This window comes from Terrapene carolina, unplaced genomic scaffold (genome assembly GCF_002925995.2).
Source record: "Terrapene carolina triunguis isolate 2854851 unplaced genomic scaffold, T_m_triunguis-2.0 Scaffold192, whole genome shotgun sequence".
NCBI classification, from domain to species: Eukaryota; Metazoa; Chordata; order Testudines; family Emydidae; genus Terrapene; species Terrapene triunguis.
The window spans coordinates 13,300,142-13,326,440 of NW_020664543.1; the positions used below are offsets into that span (position 1 = coordinate 13,300,142).

At 46.1% G+C, this 26,299-nt stretch overlaps 3 protein-coding genes across 9 annotated transcripts; 2 read left to right on the forward strand and 1 right to left on the reverse strand.

Annotated features, from left to right (window-relative positions):
* The first annotated feature begins 527 nt into the window (after nucleotides 1-527).
* LRRC59 (leucine rich repeat containing 59) lies at nucleotides 528-8,140 on the forward strand. Of its 4 annotated transcripts, none has more exons than XM_024204098.3 (8): nucleotides 528-913; nucleotides 1,321-1,429; nucleotides 1,989-2,048; nucleotides 2,625-2,783; nucleotides 3,154-3,258; nucleotides 4,501-4,573; nucleotides 5,965-6,138; nucleotides 6,933-8,138. In XM_024204098.3, exons 2-8 carry the CDS (start codon nucleotides 1,325-1,327, stop codon nucleotides 7,175-7,177), a joined length of 921 nt encoding a protein of 306 aa, XP_024059866.1. In that variant the 5' UTR covers nucleotides 528-913; nucleotides 1,321-1,324; the 3' UTR covers nucleotides 7,178-8,138. The 4 variants fall into 4 exon arrangements, with proteins under 4 accessions (XP_024059866.1, XP_024059862.2, XP_029768041.1 ...); XM_024204094.3 differs by having other exon boundaries at nucleotides 528-604; XM_029912181.1 differs by lacking the exon at nucleotides 528-913 and having other exon boundaries at nucleotides 927-1,411; nucleotides 6,933-8,140.
* Nucleotides 8,141-9,280: 1,140 nt separating this feature from the next.
* On the reverse strand, nucleotides 9,281-18,264 carry EME1 (essential meiotic structure-specific endonuclease 1). Of its 3 annotated transcripts, none has more exons than XM_024204088.1 (9): nucleotides 18,216-18,264; nucleotides 16,853-17,714; nucleotides 16,640-16,770; nucleotides 15,000-15,089; nucleotides 14,430-14,551; nucleotides 13,980-14,118; nucleotides 12,842-12,957; nucleotides 11,319-11,508; nucleotides 9,281-9,978 (listed from the first exon to the last, which is right to left on the reverse strand). In XM_024204088.1, exons 2-9 carry the CDS (start codon nucleotides 17,679-17,681, stop codon nucleotides 9,802-9,804), a joined length of 1,794 nt encoding a protein of 597 aa, XP_024059856.1. In that variant the 5' UTR covers nucleotides 17,682-17,714; nucleotides 18,216-18,264; the 3' UTR covers nucleotides 9,281-9,801. The 3 variants fall into 3 exon arrangements, with proteins under 3 accessions (XP_024059856.1, XP_024059857.1, XP_029768008.1); XM_024204089.2 differs by lacking the exon at nucleotides 18,216-18,264 and adding an exon at nucleotides 17,816-18,094; XM_029912148.1 differs by lacking the exon at nucleotides 18,216-18,264 and having other exon boundaries at nucleotides 16,853-18,094.
* Nucleotides 18,265-18,293: 29 nt separating this feature from the next.
* On the forward strand, nucleotides 18,294-23,197 carry MRPL27 (mitochondrial ribosomal protein L27). 2 transcript variants are annotated; one of them, XM_024204091.3, is made up of 4 exons: nucleotides 18,294-18,357; nucleotides 21,060-21,182; nucleotides 21,999-22,066; nucleotides 22,542-23,197. In XM_024204091.3, exons 1-4 carry the CDS (start codon nucleotides 18,309-18,311, stop codon nucleotides 22,746-22,748), a joined length of 447 nt encoding a protein of 148 aa, XP_024059859.1. In that variant the 5' UTR covers nucleotides 18,294-18,308; the 3' UTR covers nucleotides 22,749-23,197. The 2 variants fall into 2 exon arrangements, with proteins under 2 accessions (XP_024059859.1, XP_024059860.1); XM_024204092.3 differs by lacking the exon at nucleotides 18,294-18,357 and adding an exon at nucleotides 18,645-20,206.
* The last annotated feature ends 3,102 nt before the right edge of the window (nucleotides 23,198-26,299 follow it).

Here is a 26,299-nt window from a genome sequence, read left to right on the forward strand (position 1 = left end):
GGGGGTCCCCTGTGCGGGGGCGGCCGGGGGGTATTGGGATGGGGGGGATCCATGTGCGGGGGCGGCCGGGGGGTATTGGGATGGGGGGGTCCCTGTGCGGGGGCGGCCGGGGGGTATTGGGATGGGGGGATCCATGTGCGGGGGCGGCCGGGGGTATTGGGATGGGGGGGATCCATGTGCGGGGGCGGCCGGGGGTATTGGGATGGGGGGATCCATGTGCGGGGGCGGTCAGGGGTATTGGGATGGGGGGATCCATGTGCGGGGGTGGCAGGGGAGTGTTGGGGAGGCCTTTCAGTCTGAGGCTCCCTCTTGGCCCCTTGGGGGGAAGCCCTGGCTGGGCTGGGGCGCCCCCACAGGGGATGGGGTTGATGGGTACTGGGGTCATCTTCTCTCTATGCAGTGTCTGTAAAGCCCCCCACCTTGAGGCGCCTGGGGATGCGCCCTGCTCCTGCCTTTGTGCTCCCCGCCCCCTTTACCAGAAGCAAGGGAATAAAAACAGCAAAGTGGCAGCAGGATGTGCTGGGTCAGGGAGCTGGGCCAATGCACTGTTCAGTATTGCTTCCTTCCCCTCTATCCAGTCACTCGGGATCATGTTACCCCTCTTGTACGTCTCCCCTTCAAACAGAGAGCTCTCTTCACAAACACCCTGGGGATAGCCCACTCCCATCCCCCCAAAACTTCAACCTTCAGACAGTGGGACAAACAGAAACTTCACAATGTTCTCACTGTGCCTAGAGGCCCTGCTGCCATGAACACCTACCTAGGCTGGCATTGGAGGAGGCTGGATTATTTCTGAGAAAATAAAATTCTTGCTCAGTCAGAAAAGCCTTGAAGGTGCACGCTGTGACCTACACTAGGGATCTCTATCAGGCGTCTCACGTTGAGGTTGCCAGTCCATATCCAGCTTGAACTGGTAAAGAGGAACGACCAATAGTTTTCCCATTAGGTGGGCTGTTCAGTAGCCTGTGCTAAATGGGTTGGTGGGCTGTCAGTCCAGTTCCCAGTAGGCAGGTTGCAAAAACCACATCCTCAGTTAGCCTGAACTGGTAAACACTGGCACCTGGACCAGCAAGATCTGAATGGCCCAGGGGGACCAAAATATCCCTGGCCTCTAAAGGAGGTCCTTAAAGGTTACAGTTGAGGCGTACTTGCAGGGCATGACAGCTGTCATTACTTCTGCTGTACTTGTTAGGTAGATACAGAGTAAAAGAAAATCTGGAGGCTTGTTAAAATGTATTGGTGCTCCCCCCATCTCCATTCCTTGTCTTTTTCCCGTTCCAAGAATGAGCCACTTGAGACTCTGAATTTCTCTCTCAATAGGATCATGGCAAAAGCTGGAGGAAAAGGAGTAAACCTGAAAGACAAACTTGATGGCAATGAATTGGACTTGAGCCTGAGTGACCTGAATGAGGTACCAGTCAAAGAACTGGTCAGTATCAGTCTTTCCTGGGGGATGTAAGGTATTGCAGGGGAGCCCCTGAGATTACCCTAGTCTTTGTAAATGTACTAGTCCTGGGGGTGGGGAGGTGGGGTGATTGCCTTGGGCCCTGTGTAAGTTTTGTGGTTTTTATCAGCTCGAGGTGTTGCCCGTTGTGTGTTTGGAAGGCACACACACTGTTTCTCTTGGTCTGAAGAGAAGGATACACAACCTTGAACTCTTCCTGTCGTCCTGACTTTTGGTGGTTGAAGTGACCTGAAGAAGAGAAGGTTCCCAACTGGTTTAACAAATCTGGTGGATTGTGGGTTAAACTGATGCTTTGGGTGAAGAACCTGTTTCAGGGGGAGCAGTGTTCATAAGCCCCTGAATTTGAGTGAGATGTAAGAGTCTCAAAGGTAACTCGAATTGTAGCAACTGGGGAGTTCTTAAAACTCCATGTATGGGAGAAATCCCAAAGACTGAAACAGAAACGTAAACAGCAGGGTATCAAATGTATTAAAGTACTATAGCTTTGATATAGGTTTAATTTGATTCCTTGGCTCTTTTTCAGGCTGCCCTTCCAAAGGCTACCATATTGGATTTGTCCTGTAACAACCTCACTTCCCTACCGGTAAGATGAGAGAGAAGCTTTGTGGAGGAGGGAGGGGTCTGTTTGGAAATACCTTTCGAAAGGTACAATCCTCCTGCATGGGAGGACCAGGCGGGAGTGTGGTAACTAGCAGTTCTCTTAGCTTCTTGGGCGGATGAGTGACACTGCCACCATTACAGAGGGGTCAGTATAGGTGATTGACTTTTACTGAGGTTGGCTGGCATAGCATATTAGCTGTGCTTTCTTGTAGAAAATGAGAGTGTACTCGGTGAAGATTATAGCAGTTTCCATTCCAAAGTGCTCTACCAGCTGGATACCAAAAGCACCACTGTATGTCTTATTTTCATTGTAATTATATTGCTATGTGTAGCCCTGTTTAGGAGAGTATCCACTGTTCCCTACTTCACAGTCCGAGGGTAGAGGGGGAAGAGAGTAACTTTCCTCCATCACACAAGCAGCTTTGTAATGAGTCCAAGTCCATGTAGATCTTCCTCAGCTCCCTGCAGTGTGCAGCATACGCTAGCTGATATATCTGTTATTCCTTAGTAAAGATGATTGACAAGCTTGTAAACTTCTTCACTCCTGTTTGGGTTCCAGTCGGACTTCTGCAGTTTGACCCACCTGGTGAAACTTGATCTGAGTAAAAATCAGCTTCAGCAACTCCCCTCAGACTTTGGTCGCCTGGTTAACTTGCAGCACCTGGATCTCCTGAACAACCGATTAGCCATGCTACCAGTCAGTTTTGCACAGCTCAAGGTAAAACCCCTCTGCTAGGCAGTTTACGTAAGGCCTTGGAGTGTAGCCCAGAGTCTCATGATTCTTCTGAAGTTGATTTCTCTAGTAAAATGTCAGTCTCTCTGCCAGCAGACCACTATGAGCTCCAAAATGTAACTGGGATCTGCAGCACTGCCCTTGACAAAACTTCCACAGTTTTGTTACAATTAAACTCCTGCCTGAAATCTGCACTTGTCTCCCATCTCTCTTTCATTCACGTGACAACTAAATAGCTCTTTGTTTCTGCTTTGAACTCTCTAGAATAAACACAGCCTTGTTTGTGCTCTTTCTTTAACATTGTACTGATGTGTGCCTACTCTAGCCTGGTCCCATTTGTGTTTCCTTCCTGCAGAATCTGAAGTGGTTGGATCTGAAGGACAACCCCTTGGATCCTATCCTGGCCAAAGTGGCAGGAGACTGCCTGGATGAGAAGCAATGTAAACAGGCCGCTATCAGAGTAAGGAAATTGCTCTGCATTTTATTCTTGTTTTCCTACATGGCTTCCATGGCCGTTCTTTCTCCTCCTCTTGCTTGGAGGCTCTCAACATGGCAATTTTTAAGGTATCGGTCAGGAGGGAGAGGCTAATCCCATTCAAAGCCAATATTAATCCTGCAATGATTTCACTGGTGCCCTGACCGTTGATCTAGGAAGTGAGCTAAGCAGGGTGCTCAGCCCGAGGTGGCATTAAGAGTGAGCATTTAAATGTTGATCACTAGGAAAAAGATGGTACTGAGAGAAACAATCCATATCCAGCTTTGAGCTTCTGAAGAAGTGCTGGCAATCTGTAGGCTTGTGTGAAGAGTTACTGCTGGGAGCCACGGAGCAGGGCTAGAGCAGGTTGGAGCCTATGCTGCTGCTGCTGCAATTCTCTGCTATTTCTGAGGCAGGGATCACATCCCCTTTTTCAGCCTTAGAAAAACCATGTGATCCTGGAACACTGGACGCACACCTAGTACCAGCGCACAGGCTGCAAGGAGGATTTCTTTTTTAATGGAGAGATTTTGTCTGACCCTGAAGCAGCAGCTTTGGAACGAACGTTGAGACAGCGCTCCAAACACTCAGCAAAATCATGGAAGTCTCAGTGGAGCTGCACCAAATTGCACTAGCTGAAGATCTAGCCCAATGCAGATTTTATTAGACATTCCTTTATCAGACGTGTATGTAGCCTGGTAGATGACATCAGCGGGTTGGGATTCATCTCTTGTGTAGAAAAGTCAAATCAGTGTCTATTGTCACAGCTTTCTTCATCATTAACGTGTCTGTTACCTCACTTTCATGGTCAAAGCCCTGTGCACTGTGAGGCAAGTTGGACCTAAGCAAGGACTCCTGGAGTCTGTGGCAGCCTCACTTAAATTAAGTGGTGGTTTGTATTATTCATTTTCATGTTGAAGTCATATAATCAGTATGGTGTCTCCTCTTGTTAAAATAAACTAAAATATTAGCTTGTCCCAGCACTGAATGACAGGGGTTTGGTTTTTTTGGTACTGACGATGCACACCTTCAATGTGGAGGTTGTGGCATCGCTGTAAGAGCCACTTGGGACTCACTTGTATTCTGCTACATAGAATTAGAAGTCAATCCCAGAGGAATGCATTCCTTCTCCCACTTATGGCTGCATTCTAATGCTGTTTCCATATTAAGAGGCTAATGCAATGAATCTGCTGCATAGATCTCATGCTGTTGTCTTGGATCTTGAAGGTGCTGCAGCATATGAAAGCTATCCAGTCTGAGCAGGATCGAGAGAGGCAACGAAGGCTACAAGCAGAGCGAGGTAGGCACATGACACCCCCCACCCACTTACCGCTCTAGGCTCTTTCCTGGGTCCATTGATTACATATCCAAACCAGCTGATTCTGCCCTTCCAGGGCAGCTAACAAAGACTGTTCCAAATATCTTGGCAGCGAGGACCTACAGAATATTTGTTTTGAATTGGAGGTGGAGGAAGAGATCCCTCGATAGCCAACTGCTTAACCCTGTGAAAGGGGAGAGGGGCCTGGTCCACTCTAGAGGAGAGGCATGGGCCTCTGGAGGATCAGATGGATAACCGCAAAAAGGCCTGATGGGTTGTGGGTTCCTGATATGTCTTGGGAGGCCCACTAAAACCTAGAGGCTGATTTTACTTCAGTATATCTTGGAAAATGATTTCCATGCTGATACACCGTACTGGAGAACTGCCTCTCTTCTTAAAGGAGATCATTTTCCATAAGCACCTTCTTTTTCTTCCCCTCTTGAAAAGGTAGTGTGGCTTGGGTGCTGGAGCAAGAGAACGGGAGTCTTACTGTTATTCACTGTGAACATGTCACATAGGTCTCGCCTACACTGACAAAGTTCAGAGCTTTAATTCACCACAAGTAGAAGTGCTAGTGTAGCGAAGGTTCAGTTGTTTTACCTCAACAGTGCTAAAAAGGCATGAGGCCTTTCCACAAAGTGCTTGCACGAATGCTGTTACCATTGATGAATTATGGGTCCAAACTTTGAATGTAAATGAACCCTTAAAGGAACATTAACAAACTGAAAAATCACATTTGTCTGAAAACTCTAATACTGAAGATTACTATAGTTCAAAAGTTAGTGACAAACATTTATTTCAATAGATTTTGTGCATTTGACAATACTCAGTGCAGGGTCAGTTTCTCGTTTGTGAAACAGACTCTTATATGAATGGGGGCAGAAGAACCCTTAGTTTTTTAATTCTTTTTAAAAAATTACTACTACTCGGGGAATAGTATATAAAGAGCCCTCTATCAAACTAGAATTTCTTTAAAATTAATCACGTTAATAAAATATAAGTTGACAGTGTCCCTTTAACCTTTGTGCTTCCATTTTATGCATCTGTAACATGGGGACAGTGCCTCATATGTGGTATTGTGGGGCTCAGTTAATGCTTGTAAAGTGCTGAGATCTCTGGATGAGAGATGCTATTGACCAAGTGTAAGGAATGAGGAGTGTGTAAGATTTTTTTACTGACTCACATAAGACTGCTTCCAGGAGAGAATAGATCTGAAGGAGGAAGACGGGGAGTGCATCCAACACTTCTGGACAATAAAATGGGGCAGTTATTTCATTGCTTTACCTTCCCAGTGGGGAAGAGCAGTCATGCAGCAAGGGGGAAGGTGGAGTGCTGTTATTACAGAAGGAAAAAATGTTTGTGTTGGTCCTCAGCAATGGAGAAGAAGCGTGAAGCAGAGCAGCGAGCAAGGGAGGCTCAGGAGAGGGAACTGCGGAGGCGAGAGAAGGCAGAAGAGAAGGAACGCAGGAGACGGGAGTATGATGCACTAAGAGCGGCAAGGCAAGAGATGGAAACACAAACAAAAAAAGAAAGCAGTGAGATCCCAAGTAAGTCAATTGTAGATTCAATTGAGAAATATCCACCAAGGAGCAGGTGTATTCTATAGAGTAGTGTAACTGTTCTCCTCTATATTTTGGCACAGCGTAGGAGAAACAGGTGGAAGAGAATGAGCAAGAACCTTACCATTGAAGTGTATCTACCTCCAGATCCACCATGCTTTTAATAGTGCCAGATTATGTAGCAAGATGTTAGGAAGTAGTCCCTCATGTTGAATATGGTCAAGGGGTGGGGGAATCAGACCACAGTGGTAGAGCTAGTTCAGAATCTTGCAACATATGAATAACTCTGGAAGAACAAGCAGAACTTCAACATATTTGCAACGGATGGAGCTCTTGATTACTTATCTGCATGATTCAAAGTTCTGCAATTGCTGCTAAGGAATATTTCCTCCGCCTCATAAAATTGAATGTATCTTAAAAATACCTGCAAAAAAGGCTTAACATGGGTTTAATGCATGTCGTCATCTTCATAGCTGTTTGCTTATCTGGATGTGGGCATTATGGTTGTTTTCTGAGAGATCAAAAACATCTGCTTCTTGAAAAGAAATATGTATTGTTTCATCCTTTGTGGATGGGGCCTGTGCATATGTTTAGAACTGAGGAAAGCTAGGGAAATCTGAAATGGTGTAATTGTTTTCTTGTTATGAGAGAGCTAAACATGTGGCATAGCATTTTACCATAAGGGACTCAGATCTGCATGTTGGATGTTATAGGGATACAGATTTCTCTTGATAAATGACTTGGTCTTCCCATTCTCTTTCCCGCAATTTATATCATTACAGAGCCTTCATCAGTTTCTCATCCATCTCAGCTGCCCCGGCACAGGCGCTCCTGGTTCCAGGCATTGTTGAAGCTGCTGCTCTTGATATTTCTGTGTGCCCTTAGTACTGTGGCTGTTTGTCGGGTGACGGAGCTGCAGCGCCAGTCTCTGTGCATCAGCGTGAACGCTCTCTATGAGGATGTGGTAACTGCTCTGAAAAGCCACAAAATTGTGCAAAATGTATTACATCAGAACTCGCAGCAATGATGCTGCTACCTGGACATGCGCATTGTCAGCATCTCTTGCCACCATCGACACAGCCAGAATTCCTATGGAATTGTGTTCCGGTGAAACTGCCTTTAATCAGTCAGCACTGGATTTGCTGGTCCATTCAGAACAGAGCAGAACTACTGCTTAGATCATTTTTGTTGTGCTTGTGTCTCAGCTGGTCTGCAACTCCTGTTGTTTGCTAACATTAAATTAGAACATGTTAAGACTCTCCCTCACGCATGGAACAGGAGGTTGCCAGTCAACAGAGGAGTGAGGAAAGCTATAACCCACCTGGGTAACTATGGCCCTGTAAGGAGGTGGAGTATATCCATCTTCTTGCTGACACTTGCAGGAAGGTTCATGCAAACCTTTGGTAAAATCAGTGGTGGTGTGGCTGTATGGTATAGAAATATACATAAGCCCATTCCAGGACCCATTAGAAGTATGTAGGATGGCTGTGTATTGATACATCAGGGTGGCGGAGTGATGAAATGCTATTGAAATAAGAATTGTCAGCTTTGTCAATATAACAGTTTTCGCAGCAGTTTGGTGTCTGATTCTGAGCTGGATATTTACATTGTTTACACACATTTGTACAGTGCCTCAGTTTTGATTAGGAGCTTGCATGCTAACATATTTTACTATTACGCCATAGTGCGACCACTAACCTGAGCAAGCTAGTGTCAAAACAGCTATTCCGAGGAAAGACTTGGCAGCCATGCAGACTGGTTTTCCCCGAGTGAGAGCTGGAGCAGGCTCCAGAAGGATTGTTGAAAGATGACAGCGGTGCTACAGCTAGCCCCATCAAAATAGAATCTTTCACCTCCAATCTATGTTAGGGACAGTATTAGTTAGTGGGTGACACTAGGATACAGTATCATTAAGACACCTGGGCAGAACCCATCATATAGTAGAGGCCATTCTCCATAAAGTGTCTCAAACTGGCCAGCTTCACATTAGCATCCTCTTGTTTCCGTAGGTCACCTTGTCTGCTAGGGCCTTAGCAGTATAGGATCTTGTACTGCCTTTGTGTTTAAAGTGTAACAGCCTACAAATTCTGGTGTTCTGTGCCCCTGTGATTCAGCACAGCTGTTCTGTTGCTGTACAGCAGTGTGCGGGATTACTGTATTCACACATTCCCAGTGTTTAATTCCCAACAGTTCAGCACAGAAAGGAAGATAAGCCTTCACCTATGCTGTTTAATCAAACTGGACAAAAGGTAATGGTACTGCTCCCTGGCTCCATTGTAACAGAGTGGTGAGGGGGTTTCAGCTAAAAGGAAGATACGCTGCAGGCTGTTCCAGTGGCACACTATTTAACCCACAGAGGCAAGTTCAGACATGGAGTACCTGACAGTTGTACCCTACACTACCACCATAATTCTGACAAGTGCTTGCTTTTTATCTGAATAGCATGTTATTCTGAGGTGCTGCAACTACTGTTTATGAACCATCAGTACCCCCCTTATAGGCACAGGTTGTTGCTAGTAGAGGAGTGTGTTCTACCTGACAACTGTTCTAGTGAAGTTTGCCTCATGGGAGAAAGACCTGTAGCAGTCAGCAGATGCACTGGAAATAATATTAAAATTTATCACAGCCTAACAGTAGGACTATCCCAAAGGCCTTAACAGCAATGCAAAAGTGCTGTAGTGATGATCTCAGCATGGATGTATTAGAGAAAAATGGATATTTTCTCCTCTCTAGTGTCACTAGTGCAATAAGTTATATACATTGCATAGCATTTGACTTAGTACTTATTTCAATAATTGCTTTGTTACATGAATACTGAAAGACCTCAGCTGCCCTCACACATGCATTTGAGTACTGATGGCTTTAGGGGAAGTAAAGTGCACATATCCAAAGGCAGATGATCCCTAGCTTAAAGCATCTCTTGCTGCAAATAAAGCCCGTTAGAGCTCCACTCATTCACTAATCCATAAATCACACTTCACACCCGCATAGATCAAGCTGGAGCCTTTGAGTCAGTGCAGTTCTAAACTTTGTACCTGAGTGGGGTACAAAACATCTTTCATTGATGGGGGGGGGGGGGAAATGGGGGATTTTTTCTTTCTATACCAGAGATAAAATTCTCCCATTCTAATAGACTACAGGGTTGTGCTGTTTCCAAGCAAGTGTTATTAGACAGCTATGAGTGAGCCAATGTCTCTCCAGTACTAGCGTTCGGTTTTGTTTTTTAAAACTCACTGGTGTGGGAAAGGACAAATAGTAGCAGCTGATTTCCTTAAAGGGTGATCCTGGAAATAGCTTGGCTCATGTAGAGGAGAGCTGGCCCTATACAGCAATCCTAATAGGTCCTAGAGCAAACCACCTACTTGGAAGAGTAGAGAAGATTTATTCCCAGGACAGAAAATGCAATTTATCACAGGCAGAAAGAAACTCTCACTACTGCACTTGAGGGCAGTATCACAGCACCTTGGCCAAGGAAAACGTTTCAGTGCCTTCTGAAAACACCGCCTGTAGAGCATTTCAGGCATCCTCCGTTGCAGGCTTCAGAAACAGGAGATGTTAAGTCTTTACAAGCAAGACCCAATACACTTTTCCTCCTAGAAGGGAGATGAATACGTTTAACCAGGCAACCAGTAAAATCCATGTTCTCTTGGGCTAGCCAGTGACATCCAGAGAGAGATCAGGATGGTGAGAGGTCATCTGCAGGTAAATCCGTTTGGAGAGTTCTGGTCCAATCCGCCGTGACGTGGCCGTTACACCATTGCCACGGCGCACAGGTATGTCAGCGAGCATGTTCTGTTGCTCCCGCTCTGAAAGGCATCTACGATAGGCCTAAAAACAGGACAAAGGAATGGTGATTTCATCCATTGTCACATTCCTTTGTGGACAAAGGACAGAGGGAAGGGTTCCTTCACTGCTTCAGCCTTTCATGTTTTACACTCCTTTTATCAGTTCTCCCACCAGACCTCACTTGGTAGCCAAGAGGCAGCACCCACTGTCAGCAGGAATTCAATACGGACAGACTATGTGCACTGTTAGGACTGTGCCAGGAACACAACTGCAACACAAAGAAATGTGCAGCCTGGATACATCTAGAACAGCCAGTGCTGCTTTACTTATGCAGGACTGGAGATTCATTTTCCCTCTCTGCAAGGGGAACACTTATTCAAGCAAGGGAGGGGATGAACTTTAGTAAGACAGAGATCTCCTCTCAATAGCTTCATTCTGCTCTGAACGCCAGTCTGTGACTTTCTGCCAGAGTCAGTGGATGCAGAGAAGTCATGTCTTCCATCACTTGCATTTAAAGCCTTCGACTCAAACTGTATCAGCCACCACTGTTGAGGAGTTTCAACAAATCCTGTGAGCGGCTTGTCTACACCGGGAGTTAATCCAGAATAGTTACTCTTGATTAACTCAAATGTAGATGCTCTTATTCCAAATTAGTTTTATTCACTTTAGAAGTGGATTAAGCCAAACTAAGTCTTGAATCAAAGCATCCACACATTCAATTAATCAGGAATAATCAGTCTGCTTTAAATTCACACCCTGCTTTATTCCAGATTAATTTTCAGACGCAGACGTGCCTCACATCTGAAACATTCAGGCTCAAGGTACCTCCTGCCAGAAGCACAAGGGAAGGTTCCTTATGAACTACCACTAATTATTTCAAATATTTGTGGGGGGTGGGAGTGAACAGGAAAAGAGCCTATCAGGCAGTCCCAGTTTTTCCATAGATTACTCTGGTGTCCTATAAAAACAGCTCTCCTTGTTGTCAACATCTCCCTCACATGCAATCTAATGTTTAAAGCAGAGGAATTAGGAGACTGGAGTTTTATTCCTGGCTCTGTCACTAACTCATTGGAGTGCTGGGGCTGGGATACAATCTGTGCCTCCCTTTTCTCTTCTGTAAAGTGGGGATAAGGGCCACCTTCAGAAGTGTTTTGAGAGCCACCAATGAAAGGCGCTATGGAAGTACAAAGTGTTTGCCACAATTACCCCATGCACTGCCATGAGGGGACTGGATGTTTCAAACAAAGTATTCTAAGCTGACATGGGATCAATATCTCAGAATTAATCTCTATGAAGTTATTTAACACAAGTAACATTCTTCCCCTCATTGCATTAGTAGCTGTGTGTGCAGAATTGTATCAATAACCGTAGGGCACCCTTACCTGATCCAGAAGCAGAGGAGAAGGGTATGCAGCCACAATGGCGCTGGCCATCTCCAGACTGACCCGGTTGAACTGTTGGATCTGCCTCTTCCAAACCTGCGAGAGTCCCTTCCCTGAGCGGTCCACCTTCACCCCCCTACACCATTCACTCTCCAGGTAGAAGGAGAAGCCGGTCTTCTCTCGCTCTTGCCTGCAGAGGGCACAGAAGGGAAGGAGAACAAGACAATCACAAAACTTATCTTTTGTTTCTCTCTCCAGTTATCATCTGTTGAGAGATGCAATGGCTACAGAGCAGGGAAGCCTCACATCCAGCACAGAATTAGAGAGATCAATAATATCAAGGTAGATATGCAAAATCTGACTTCCCTTCCCTACAAGTGTTAGCAAGAGCCTTTTATTGGGGTGGAAAATAACCAGAGCGTGGCACATTAGAAGCAGGGCTGGCTATAACAAAGGGCACAGAGGCAGCTATGCTGGCTTTGTGCTACCAAGGGATTCCTCTTAGCAAGAGCAGCCTCAGGCCCCCTTTTGGCAGCACAAAAGGAACTGGGTATAGGGCAGAAACTGGCCCAAGTAATCTCTGCTTTTTATTTTTGATACCAATGGCCCAGCGCTATGAGCAACCCTGCAAACCAATGCACGCGCAATCTGGGGAAACAGAATTCAAGCTGTCAAACAGACATTATAAGCAGCGTATAAAAGCATTTTAAAGGTGTGTGTGTTTTCATGGATGTTATTGTGAGACAGACAGTGAAGCTGCTGTGATGGGTGTGCTAGTATGGGGTTCAACTTTACACTGCTGGGGAATGACCTGTGAGAACAATTACAACAGTGTCTTCTTATGATCATCTGCTAAATGGGGATTCTGCCTCAGTGACATCTCTCAAAATCACAAATATTTTCAGGGTGAAACATAAAAGCTGGTGCTGTAGCGATTGAATCCAGCTAGAGGGCAGAGCCTTCCTTATTTACATCCCCTTTCCCCTCCAAACACAGATTGAAAAGAAGCTCTTTGCTTGACACCCTCTCTCAAGTCAGACTCCAACACTGACTAGGAGAAACAAGCTCTAGCGGTTGTAGCCCAATGCACCACCTGTTTCAATGCAAGAGGCACTAACACTGTCTGCTTTAAGGCACCTCATCAATGGCTGCTCAGCACTGCCTGGTCTTTGAGGATGTGTCCTCACTGTGAAAAAAGTGTATTCTTAACTCAGGTTAAAGTAGCAACGAAGACACTGCAACTCAGGTTCAACCCCAGGCTGCCCTAATAAGCTTTAACTCATGCTGCTTACCCAAGTTAAAGCAGCGTCATTGTGTCTTCACTGCTATTTTAACCTGAGTTAGCTAACTTGAGTTAAGAACACACCCCCTCTTTTGCAGTGAAGAATGTACTATACTGTGTAGCACTGAAGTAAGGCTGTATGATTACTGTTCCCCTCCAAAACTCATGAAAATGAGGCCTCTCGTAAGGATATCTCCAAAAGCAAGTTAGCTTATAAAATAAACCCCATACGCTCACTCACTTGAATGGTGCTTCAGCTACAGCTTTGGTGAACATACTGGCAAAGTCTCCAAGTTCCTTCCAACTCTCGAGGATTCTAACCTGGACTCCTGTGTGAAGCTGCAGATCGACCAATGCCTGTAGACATGATAGGGCCCAAGAGTGAGTGAGATGACTCACCCCCCCCCCCTCCCAGCACACACCAGCCTCAAGTCCAATCCCTACCCTTTTTGCTTAGGTCAGACATTTAGGGGATGTTTTGGGAGGGGACACGAACCCAAGAAGCCTCCGAAAACAGCCACGCTTGATCAAGAAACCAAACAACACATACAAGATTGTGGAGTGACAGGGGCTTTCATAGGACTTAGCATCAGAGGTGGCAAGGTGTTTTTGGGACACCACCCCAGTCCCCTATTGCAGCCTGCTGTAAAACAAGAAGGCTGCCTCAAGTTAGCCGGCTCCCCCACATAGGAATGGCTAGTTTGAAGCATTAAAAGATACAGTTTGGGATGTTCTAGCCATTGCCTCTTGAGTTGCTCTATAGAAAAATGTGCTGCATGCCAATTTAATGCAATTTCAGTTGTAGCAGATTAACATCTCCATAAAGAGGCCCGTTTTGCACCATTTACCCCATCCAGTGTTCATTGCCACCTACTGCACACACTCTGGTTAGGGTTATCCACTGGGCTGTGAAAAATGATGGATGTTACATCAGAGATCTACATAAAGGGAATGACATCTGGAATTGACATGGAGGAGACACCCTGGTCTCCAGGGAGGTGGGATACATGTGCAGCATTAGGGTCCTCTAGCAGCTAATCACAGATGAAAATCTCCATCTCATTCAGGCTGCCTCCCTAGCACCAAGGAGAGTGCGAGAGAATGCACTTAGACACACAACATGGCCAAAAGAGAGAGAGAAAACCAAGTACCTGATTCTCACTAACATCAGAATCCTTGGGCCTATCCTGTTTCTATTAGATATGTTCAGGTCAGTTCCTCTTTGCCTATGGTAGAGAGCTGAGGCTGAAAGGCTCTACCCACAAACTCAGGTATTAAAGAGGGTTGAATTCCCCTCACCACAGAGTGGGTCTTCTCAGGTAAAATGCTAAATCATCGAGAAAGCCAGGAAAGGAGAATAATGCTCCAAGTTTACCCACTTCTTCCACTTCCACCCTGGACAGCTCTGGGCCAGAATCCCCCTTTCCCTTCCGTTTTTTCCGTTTCCCTTGTCCTTCTACTTGGCTTCCATTCAGCATTGCCTGCCGCAGCTTCTTCCGGGACTGAACTTTGTGAGATCTGAGAAGAGAAAGAATAGCCCAGGAGTCCACATCTGCTCCAGTGCCAGCAGAAGGCATTGTAGGAATGGTGCAGGAGTGCAGGCTGCTCGGGAGCTCACAGTTACCAGCTGTCCCCAGTAGGAGACGCTGTATGAAACAGTGAAGGAACTCTGGTTACAAAGGCTCTTCCTGCTGTTTTTCATGTTTCAGCCTTCGCCAGTAGGAAATACAAGTAATGATGCAGAACACTTATGGCATTCTAGCTGTGGCCACTGCCAGCACTTATTCTGCAAGAAACTGCATAGAAATCTCTGAAGGAAGAATTCTAACCTGAAATATTTTTCTAGTTCAACTACAGCCAGTGCTAGAGTTTTCCCAGGAGTTCTCTCCATGACACAAGCTACGAAGCTCCGTAAAGTCTCTTTCGGTCCTTCTGTGCCACCCTGGACTTCCTGCAAAGAGAGCCAGAAAATAGCATTTAAACCCCCTTTGAACCATACAGTTCAGGACAACACTAGCAAAGAGCAACCTCAGGCCCCAGTCCTGCAACTGCAACTGTGCAGATGTAAGGGTTTGCACAGGCAGATCCACTTGCAGAACTGGAGTCTCAGGTTTCAGTGCTGCAGTTAAGTCAAACCCCTCAACATGCAGAGAAATTTCTGTACTCCCAAGGCCTCCTTCCAATACAGCAGCAATGGGGCGGGGCGGGAAGGGAGAGCGGGAGGTTCCATCTCGCCAGTTCAGAAGGCTTGACAACATTGGGACATTCATATTGTTTTAAAACAGGAAAATTGTTATTCGCCCTAAGCCTCCAAAACAAACCTCCGTAAAAAGAGAAATGGGTAACCCAACTGTTTGAGCAAGGCACGGTCGGCACACAGAAGCCACAAGCAACCTCACCTGCCTGTAGCTGTAGATCATGGATACAAAATCCTCCAGGCGAAGCAGAACCAGGATATTGGGTTCTTCTATCCAGCTGCCTTCTTCAACCTGCCCAGAGTTGAACACATACTGAATTCAAGATATTTGTGAAAGCGATCCTATTCGGATCCTAGCTTCACGTATACCCAGGGTTTTAGCCACAGATGAAACATTTCAGTCGGAGAGCTTGTTAATGACCCATCTCCCTTAAGTTGATGCTCCCGCTCATTGCTCACTAAAAGGAGGCAGAAGGGCAGAGTTACTCAGACTGCTGATGAGTTTTATAGTGCACATGTGGCATCAGTTTATTAGTAATCGGAGAGCGAGAGTGTGCAAAAGGCTGGGAACAGCAAGAGACCAGTGAAACGTGACACCAAAGTGAAGAACATTAAGAGAGCTCAGCAGAAAGAAGGGTCTGAGGACATGGACAATTCATTGTGTTTATATAGCATTAATAGATAGTATCAATCTGCTTTACAGAGAGTCACTAGTAGAAAAGATTCAACAAGGGGAAGTGGCACAGTGGCCTGGAGTGAGGGGAGCAAGTTCCAGATCAAAGTGAACAACAGCTACCCTTCTGGGGAGGGATGAGAACAAGAGAGAGGAGTGAGTGATTGGGGCAGTAGATGGGCACAAGGTCAGAAGTACTGTGGAGAGAATGTCTATTGATAAGTCTGAATATCAGCAAAGGAATTTGAAATTGGATTCAAAGATGGCTAAGAAGTCAGCAAAGGTAGCATGGAGGATGGGGATGTAACGGTTCCACTTCTGGGAGGAAAAGCAGTCTGGCCAGAGCATAGCTAAGATTTAAGAAGACCATAAAAGAGGGATTTAGAATAGTCCAGAATGGGAATAAAGGTGCAGTTAAGCATTTCAGAGGAGTAAGGCCAAGACCAGGACTGGCACTATCTCAAGGGAGAGGCAAAACAGAAAGAGTTCAGATCAAGGAGAACATTCCAAGATTTCTGCCCTGGCAACCAAGGCTTATGGTCCAGGTTTATTCCATGTCTCTGAAATCACTAAAGGAGTTTTAACTCAGGAGAAAGACTAATTTCTGAAGCATTCAGCAGTAGGGTCAACCAGGAGCTGACAGAGCCATAGCAAGCAGTTAGTGTCAAATCGGGTGTAGAAATGGGTGTTATCTCACTAGAAATAATGCCAAAGGTTAAACTGGGGGGGGGGGGGGGGGCGCGAAGGAATCACAGAAATAAGAAACAAAGACAGGTACATCTGGGAGCAGAATTCTGTGGCACTCCAAACAGAGAAAACAAAGGGAAATCTAAATCTTCCTTCAGAAATGATAAAGGTGGCTCACAGGAAGCTTGAGAAGAAAGTAGCCAGAGTTACTGGGACTGGAAAAGAGATGAGATGGGAAAGGTAAGTCTTGGAGCTTTTAGTTACATAGTATGGAGAAGAGCTAGTGAGAACAAGTGGGAAATGAAGTTTTGCATGCCAGGGAAAGACCAAAAAGAAGTCAGTCTCATTTTAAGATTCTCTGGGTAGCTCACAGACAGACACAAGGCTACCACCAGTAACTGCAGATCACCAGGCAACACAACCCCAGGTGCTAAGCACAGAGGAAGAAAAAGGTGTAAACTTCAGACATTGTGGTCCCCTACCTGAGATGACCCAGCCCTCCTCCTCCTCCAGGTGATGCTACAGGGAACAGCCTGACTCTCAATCACACAGCCACAGTTCATGGACTGCAAAGCACTGAGGACTTGCCCACCTCCTTCTACCTGCAAGAGAACTGAGATGGGTGCAAAGGTCAGGGGTCCACAATGAGGGCTGTCACTTAATTCAAGGCTGAAAAAAAAGATAAGGAATGGTACCTGGATCCAGCACCACTGTTATGTGCTTCAGGCACTCTTCTGGTCGCTGGGCCTTCAGCATGTCGGCAAGTGCCTTTTTCCTCTCTCGGTCCTGCTCCCGCTGCCCCTTCTGCACTTCCCACTCTCTCCTCCTCTGCAACGCAGCCTGGCGAGCCCTCTCTCTCTCCTCCTGGCTGTGTTTTGACTTCTTCTGAGGAGGGGACATTTCTGAACTTGCCTCTGCCACCAGAGACCTGCTACTCTGGGCTGGAGAGACTGACAGACAAACTGGAGGCTGGTGCAAAGGTACCCTCTTGGAATCCTCTGTGGCATCATCTTGGTCACTAGCTGAAATTTCCCAGGATGAGACAGGGGTTCTTGCCTGGGTGTCAGAAGCCTTTGGCAGCAACTGTTCTCTGCAGTCAGTAACCACTTGTTCATAGTTCTGACGGAGCACAGTACCCCTAGCTTTACACACTGCATCACAGCTACTCAGTTGCTGGTCCTCAGAAAGCAAAATACTAATTTTGGAGGACTTGCTGTTCACCAATTTCCCCCTTAGTCTTTCAGACAAGGGTATTATCTCCTCTTCCTCCTCACTCTCACTGCTCAGCCTTGCAATCGCATCCTTACAAGCGGTGACTCGGTCAGAATCCTGGTTACCAGGGAACTTTTCCAACCCCGGGGAAGGAGGAGAGGATTCCTCAGAGTCAGAGCTGCAGATCACCACAACTCTCTCCTCTGAAGGAGGCTGGCAGCGGCTGCTGCTTTTTACCGCAGGAGGCCGTTGTTTTAGAAAAGTGAACTTTGGCAGGTGCTCGACGTCGCTCTCATCCGACTCCAGGGACATCGTGGTCAGTCAGTCCCTTCCAACGAGCAGCACCTGGGAACGGGAAGCAGGGCAATGAGGAGCCGGCTCCAGACAGTCCCCATGCTGTGGTGGGGATCCTGAAGGGGCTGGGTAACTGAATGACCGGTAACAACCTAAGTCTGCAGCGAGCGCCCCAGGGAGGTGACTAGATCTCGTGCTTCAAGACCCAGAGAAATAAGCCAATTTGCAGCCTCAGGGGCCTCCCCCCCCCGCGAGCACGAGCCGCCAGGGCGGGTTCCCCGTGAGCGCAGGATAGCCCCGAGGCGGCCGCGCGCGGGGGCTGGGGGCGCGCACGGCCTTGTCCGCGGAGAGGCGATGGCCGAGGCCGCCGTGGTGCGGACGGGGCCTGGGGAGGAGCCACCCGCCCGCTGAGGCGCCCTGGGAGGGTCCGTGCCGCCGTCCCCCCGCGCACAGCCCCCGCCCCCATAGGCCACGGAGAGAACCCAGGCGTCCGAGTCTGGCCGCGGCGGCCCTTGCTCTGACCCCGCCCTCCTGCCGCCCCCGCATTGAAACCTGCCGCCGCCGCCTCCTCTCAGTCTTGACCGGAAATCCTGCGCCGGAGCCGGAAGTGGCCCCCACCGGAAGCGGAAGTGGTGGTACAGGAAGATGGCGGCGCTGGGGCGACTGGCGGGTTTGGGGGCGGTGAACAGGCTGCGTGAGTGTGCGGGGGACAGGGAGCGGGTCCGCACGCGGGAGGAGGGGTCTGGGGGCAGGGCTTAGCCCTGGGAAGCGGAGAGTCCGTCGGGGGAAGGGCGGGCAGTGGTGGGACCCAGGGGGCTGGATGGGCCTCGCCCACCCTGAACTAAGTGCAGCCCGGGCGGGGGTAGGACATCGCCCTTTCCCGCAGTGCGGCCTCCCGGTAACTAGCCTATGGGCTGTTAGTACCGGTAGGGGCAGGGGGGCTGTTGTGGCGCCATCTGTTTGTGTCTCAGGTGTGTAGTGGTTACAGCCTAATGGGGGGCTGCCTAGGCTTCTGAGGTGATGTTGGAGCCAATGAAAGTCTAGAACATGCTAGGAAGGGTGGCCCAAAGAGGTAGTTGTGGACTGGGTACCTGCTGTGATCTAGCTACAAGGTTGTATGTGTGCCCATAGGTGCCAGATACCTTTTAAACGCACTTTGAGATCAATGGATAAAAAGCACTCTAGAAGCGCTAGGTATTATTAACCGCCATTGACCCCCTTCTTCCCTCCCGCCTTAGCTACCCCTTTTTGCCCATTGGTCACTCTATCTAGAGTTCTGTATCATGCCTGCTCCATAGCAGAGCATCTGAAGTTAGAGTAGTTTGATGTGCTAATAGGACTAATAGAAGTATATAGTTCTGCCAGGTCTGGGACACTAAAATCTATATGCCATGCACATCTGCCCATGCCAGTTCTGCTGTCAGTGACACCATTGTAACTATTAAAGTCACTGAAGTTACTCTGGTTCTTACATCTGTCCACCTGAGAGTAGAGCTGGCCCAACGTATATAAGATCTGACATGGGAGTAGGAAGGCATATATTACATATGCCTGGTTGCATATTGACTTCAGTGGAGTTACTCTGGTTTTACACTTCTTGGCCTGTTGAGCAGTATGTAGTAGGGAATCCTTCTGCACCAGGTCAGGTTTATCTTTTTACTGTTAACTGATGAATTGGAATGGGTTCAGGTGGGCCCTTTACCATAGCAGCCTTTGTGCCCAAAAAGGAAAATCTGAGTTCTCATTTAAAAAAACAAAACAAAAAAAGTCTGTTGCTCCTTTCCCTCCCTGCCATCCAGCAGATGCCCACTTCCTAATCTCCATTTCTCTTTGAAACTGGTGGTGGGCTGGGAGGTCAGATGGGTGCTCAAGCTTAAAGTCCTCTCCTAATAAAAAACAGAGCTGCTGACAGGGCATTCTCCAGGAGAGGCTCAGAACTTCTGAATTGACTTTGAGTAAATCCCTTGAGCTTTGCGCCTTAGTTTACCCATCTATAAAATGTAAATACTTTCCTACTACATTTGATGTTATATAGTTTTAACTGACATTTGTAAAGTGCTTTGATGTCCTTTCATGAGATATATACCAATGCACAGTATGATTTAAAATATAAAATAATTACATTGGAGAACAAACAAAGGTAGTTAGTTTCTTAGATAAGGATTAAATTTAATCCCAAGGCAGAGCTCTATAAATCCCATTACTTCCTTTCCCCACTCCACTGCTATTTCTCTTAAGTCACAGCCCCTTTCTTTTACTTAATGTATTCTAAACATATATAATAAATTGTTCTTTTTAAACACATCCACCACCCCCCAAATCTTTGAGACTTGCAAAGTATCTGTTATTTAATTAAGATAAAATTCATCTACTGCTTTTCTTTAAGTAAGGAAATGAGACACTTGTGGTAACCACTGTTTAGTAAAACACTACTTAGACCGCTGAATAGAAGGATTTAGAGTAAAGTGAAACTGGCTGCTGATTGCATGAAAAAGAACTAATTATATGGAAGACACTTCTTATGAAGTGGAATTCACAAAAGGGTCAGACTTCCTTAATTTTAAACATTTGAATGTATTTACTGACAATGGATTTTGTGTATTTGGTTTTTAATGGAAGAACTTTGCGATGTGAAAAGGCGACATGTTCCAAGAAGGAGAAAGACGAATCACTTACTGTAACAACTTTATTTTTTAAACCCAGGCCTTGGCTACTAGGGCATGTGCTTAAATTCATTCCTACTCAGGACAGCAATTAAATATGTGCTTATATATTGTCCTGTATCGGGGCCTTGATAATGAAACTTTGCATTTTTATAGACACTTATCTGGGGTTGTTAAAGCTTTTTACAGACACTAAACCTCACAATTTGAGATTAAGTATTAATACCCATTTCACAGATGGGGAAACTGAGACATACAATATTTGTGACTTGACTCAATTTCACTGAGTGAGTTAGTGGAAGATAAACTCCAAGTGTCCTGAATTCCAGTGCTGTGCCCGTATCATTTGGCTACACTGACTGTTTTCTGTAACTGTTTCTGTAGCTCAGGATTTAAAGTGCATGGCCACAACTAATAGCAGAATGTTTGCATTTAGATGCACTGCTTTGAGTTCTGCTACTCCATTTAGGTAGCAGGATGCTTTCTGAAGTGTGACTTGGTTGTGTGCAGGAGAGACGCAATGGGTTAAATACGAATTATCTTTATAATACATTTATTCTAAGGGCTTTTTTCTGCCTTTGGCTTTAACATTTGTTTTGAAATGACATGACTGAGCTTTGAATCCATTTTTGCCCTGATTTAAAAGGAAATGTAAATATTTGCCCATTTTGAATTCATTGTTGTAGATAATATTTTTTTAAACTTTTTTTTATTGTTCCTCCTTCGAATACAGTTTTGGCTGCTCCGCAGGTGACTGCGGTTGCGGTGCGATGCGCATCCAAGAAGAGTGGAGGCAGCTCAAAAAATCTCGGTGGCCGCAGCCCCGGGAAACGCTATGGCTATAAGAAAACAGAGGGTAGGTCGGTCAGTCTGTCCTGCTGCTTTATACACTCTGGATTGTGCCCTCCCCAAGTTGCCTGGTTATCAGGGACTGTTACATGTGAAACTGCTATGTGTTTCAGAGTTCAGATGGGAGGAGTTGTTTGTGACTCTTTGCAAGAGAAAAAAACCTGAAGGTTTAACCACCATTGGCTACAACCACACTGCATACGTAACCACCATTGTGAGAGTAGCCAGCAGGAGGCTAGAGTGACACAAGCTCCCTTCCAGATCTGCCTACGTGCAGCAAACTGAAGTTACCAATAAGAAACATGTATTGGTTCTAACTTAACTTGTCTCTGGGGAATCTGGGAGGAGGAACACCCCAGGGGGCACCTGATCAGTTAAGTGCCCTTTCCCCTCACACTGTGCTCAGAAGCTGGGCATTTCAAGTATTGATAAAGAGGAGAATTATGAGGCTTAGTAGAAGCCAAAGTACAGATGCCTGTAACTGAGTGCCTAACAATTAGGGTGGGTTTGCTGATGGAAAAAACTGATGTAAAAGGCAATAAAAAAAAAAAATGCCTGCAGCAAACAGAAAATGCCTTGTGCCCTCGAACTAATCTTTTCAAAGGCTAAAACTGCTTTTTGCCATTGCATATCAACTGCCTTGTATTCCCTGGTAGGAGCATTCTTACTTTAAATGTTTTTAGAGTTTGGGATAATTCCTCCTTAGGAAACATCCCAACCAATGCTGGCTTTGTGAGCCCTTGAGCAGTTCTTATTCTGCCAGCACTCAGGCTATAGAGATGCTTGTTCTTTTGTAATCTGAATCCATCTCTCTCTGCTGCAGGCGCCTTTGTTCATGCAGGCAACACATTAGCCACCCAACGGATAATACGCTGGCATCCAGGGGCTCATGTGAGTTACTTTTTCATTTATTATAGCTCTCCACAGCAAAGTCCAGAATCCAGCCTTAGCTCTATCAAGGCTCTTCTCTGTTTCCTCAGTTGCATTCCATAAAATCCTGAAATCATTGTTTCATTACCAAACGCATTTTACAGTTCATTCAAAACCAGGTCAGTGCATGAGCCAGATTTAGTAAACAACTGGAGAATTTTGACAATTACTATTGAAAGTTTTGCACATGAAGTTAAGGGAATCGGTTCTCATGCTTCAGGATTAGAATAATCTCTCCTCCCCACCTTCACAGCATGCAGAATTGTCTGCAGTTCCCTGAGTGCGTTGTGTGTATTGCCTTCCTTTGACACACCAGGTATTGGCCGTGGCTGAAGCCAGGACATCAGACTAGTGGCTTGGTCCACTTTGTTAAATGATACATAGTGACCTAAACACTTCCTTCCCTTTCTAACAATATACTGTTCATCTCTTCCAGGTGGGGATGGGTTGTAACAAGACTCTCTATGCTCTGGAGGATGGGATTGTGCGATTCACCAAGGAGGTTTATGTGCCACCACCCCGCAGCCAAGAGAGCAGGGAAGTGATCTGTCGTCTACCAAAAGGGGTGGTGCTTTACAAAACCTTCATCAACGTTGTCCCCACCAAAGAAGTGGGGAGCTTCAAGCTAGTCACCATGCTCTGAGGCTCTGCTGCCCCACGCAGTAATGACTGGTGGGGTGGGACTGATCACCGTGACAAACCTGGCACTCAGTCAAAAAGATGCCTGGAGGACTCCTCTAGATCTGAAATGATTTGTTGGCAACTCCAGTTTCCTGCTCCTAGAACTCATTGGGTGTAAATTTGAGAGTTACAAGGTAATCCGGACCGCCCTGAAGTTTTTTGGAGAAATATATATCAAATAGATGTTCTGGGGTTCTCTAACAGCGTGAGGGTGTTTGTGGAATAAATGTAAAACAAAAAGGGCTCAGTAAAGCTGCCTTTCCTTTCTGGACAGCTGTGCTCCAGTCCAGCCAGATATACTGCAATTTCTGCACAGGAATTCTTCATTTCTAGGTACAGCCATTTTGATTCTCAGCATTCCTTGGAACGGCTCCTGTCCTAACTGCACCTGATGTACACTGGGAATTCTGAAAAGGGAATGGGGGTGGGAGGGGGAGTCAGTCTAAGAGTGGGAACCTGAGTTCTAATCCCAGCTTTGCCACCAACTCCCTCTGTAGCACTGGGCCTCAACTTCTGCCTCAGTTTCCCCATTGGTAAAACCAGGATAATGATGATCACATCTTCAAACATTTACAAACATGAACTCTCATAACCTGTGTGTGAATTAGGAAAGCAGCTATTCTTATGGGACATGGGGAAACCGAGGCACAAGATTGCTGAAGGCTCCGGCATCAGGATCATTACTCAGGAGTTACTGAGTCAGCACACACCAAGAGGCATCATCATTAGACTAACTATAATCATTGTTTCTAATAGGCGGGAGCTAATTGTGGTGGGGATCAGAGGCTGTATTGAATCCCTGTTGTCACTCCCCCCCCCCCCCTTAATGAAAGAGTTTGCAGCATATTGGTAACAGTTATAAACCTTCATGCAGGGAGTTACTGCAGTTTATTGGCATGAACAAGTACCAGAAGGAGCTGTCTCCACTGTTTGTGCTTATCCTCTGAGGGGAAAATCCAGGGAGACATAAACAACCAACTCTGCTCACATGGTGAGCTCTGGTTGTACTGTGTGAAGCCTGCATCTGTGCCAGAAGTTTTGTTGTAAAACTCCTGTCTGCTTAGGTAGAAGAGGGAACTCCAGGAGCTCCCTGTCCAAAAGACAGCTTCAGAGAATGAGAAGAAAATGTTTTTCTGAATTAATCCTGCACTAGCTTTAGAACTATGTCCAGTCCTGCCATGATGAACATATTCAAAAGGGAAACTGCCACATTGTGGCCAAAAATAAAACCCTACGGTCAATAGAAATATTTTCATGACTTTCTAAAGTTTCATTCCAAAGCAATTTGTCTGGATTTTGAGTCCCTCCCGTGTTTGTAACGCTCATATTACAGTATTGTGCCAGGGCAGAGGAGCCAGTGAAAAAATAAGGCCAGATGACTTCTAAAATGTTTGGTTTTAATAGTAGAAGGTGTTAAACTTCTGTTCCTATAATTTCTAGCGTAGTGTGCCTTTAAAAAAAAATCCTTATCCTTGCCTCCTGCCTCTTTAGATTAGTAAACTTCAAATCATTTTTTTAGGGAGTCAGTTTCACTTTCTGGTTCTCAGTCACTGACACTATACTATTGTGTTTAGGTTCCACATACTGCAGAAGAGAATTTTCCCTTCCCCTCGTGTAAAAAAACACACACACGTACATACGTACGTACGTGGAGGATATTAAGAAATGAAAGCCTGATTAGGTTTTGTCTTTTTCAAACTCAAACCCCAACAGATTAACTCCATGTCCCCTTGACTTAGAGGAGGTGATGTGCTCACAGTTTCAAAGCTAAATTGACTAAGTTTGGAACTCCCAATTGGGCAAAGAAGTCTGAGAGCATCATACTCATCAGCTGAAGGGTGAAAGAGGCATAATCCAAACAACAAAACTTCAGTCTTGTCAGGCTGCAGTCATTCCACAGCACTCAGTCACACAGCAGACATCTTGTGATCTGACTGGCCCTGTTTTATCTACAACATTGTAAACAACATTTTAAAAGTTCGGCCTGAAATACAAAAAAGTAGTTGAAAATCTGAGTTGCAGTTACATCAGCACTGGGGAAATTAGATGATCTGATCTCCAGAATTCAAATAGCCATTTGTTTATGAAGGGGAACTGAGTGTCTTAGGGTGTTATCAGCATGGTTCTACCGTTGCACCTTTCAGGGTGAAGTCCCCTGAGGTTACATTAGCTCTTCCCAGCTGCACGGTTTGGCACACAGCTCATGCTGTTCTGAAATGCAGCTGTTCTCTGCCTTTGTTTACAGCATTGTGGAGCAACTTGCTGTACAATCCCAAGAGTCCTAGCCCTTGCTGAACCTTTATCTTGTCGGAACTTACAAGCTTTCCTCCACGTAGCATTTTTAAATCCCCGAGGAATGTGGAGCATGGAGCTATGATTTGATGATAGCAGATCTAGAACAAATACATTCATTCTGTCACTTGCGGGTCAGGATTCCCACTGGTACCTGATAAGGTAAATGTTTTTACAACATAAGAAGTAGATAAGATAAAGCATTTGAGGACGAGGTTCCTAGCTTCTGAGGTTTAATACTTGGAGTGTGGGGCAATAGCTGCTGCAGCCTCACAGAGGCTTACGTTACAGTGAAACAGCCCCATGCCTTTGCTCCAGAGTCCTTGGCTGAGTGGACCATCACCTTTGCTCTGCCCCCTCACATACAACAGAAATGGCTGAGGATTATTCCATGGTCTTTGGTTAAGATAAGGTTACTAGAGTGAAAATAGTGGAGCAGAAATCCCCTCAGGTTTATTCCACTGTTTCTGGCAGAGAGATGGCTGCTAAATCGATCCTGGTATTCACTCCACCTTCGTTCTTGTAGGGGAGTGAGTTGATGGAAATCTCCACTGCTTTGCCTGTGATTGGCACAAGGGGTTCTCAGCTGTTTGTGTGACTGGCTGAAGGCATGAAGTTCCATTCCGCCCTGCTGGAAGGGAGAGACCTCACAGGCCCTGCTGTCCTTGCCACAGAAGGAAGGAGAGGTGTTCCAGGGTTGATTCCCGTTCTACACAGCTGTGTTCCTTTGAGTTTGGTAGCTGACGGAGGCCTGGAATGCGTCCAGCAATCTGTGCCCATCTGGCAACTCTGATCCTGCTCCAGCCCCTGGGACAGCTGGAGGATGCCTTAGGGCTTGCTCATAGGGAGGTGGCATCTATTAGAGAGGAAAGAGGAATCCATTATACTGAGCAGAAACACAGTGGTGAAGATTAACCCATGTTATAGAACAGCTTTACGTGAGTCCTTTCACACCATTGCCACAGCTCTAAAATTAAATACTCTGGGCCATCCATTAAACGCTTCTTAGAACAGCAGCACTTTCCACATTGCCAACTAGATAAGTGTGCAGGAGGAGATTATAGGCCCACTGCAGTTTCTAAAGAGCTGCGGTGGAAATCCACTGCAGCTATTACAGCCCAGCCCACCCACTCCTACGGCCCGACTCCTCATCCCCAGCTATGGCGTTTGCTGGTAAGTTCAGGGATCTGTCAGCGTTTCCATTAAAAACCTTTTCTCAGG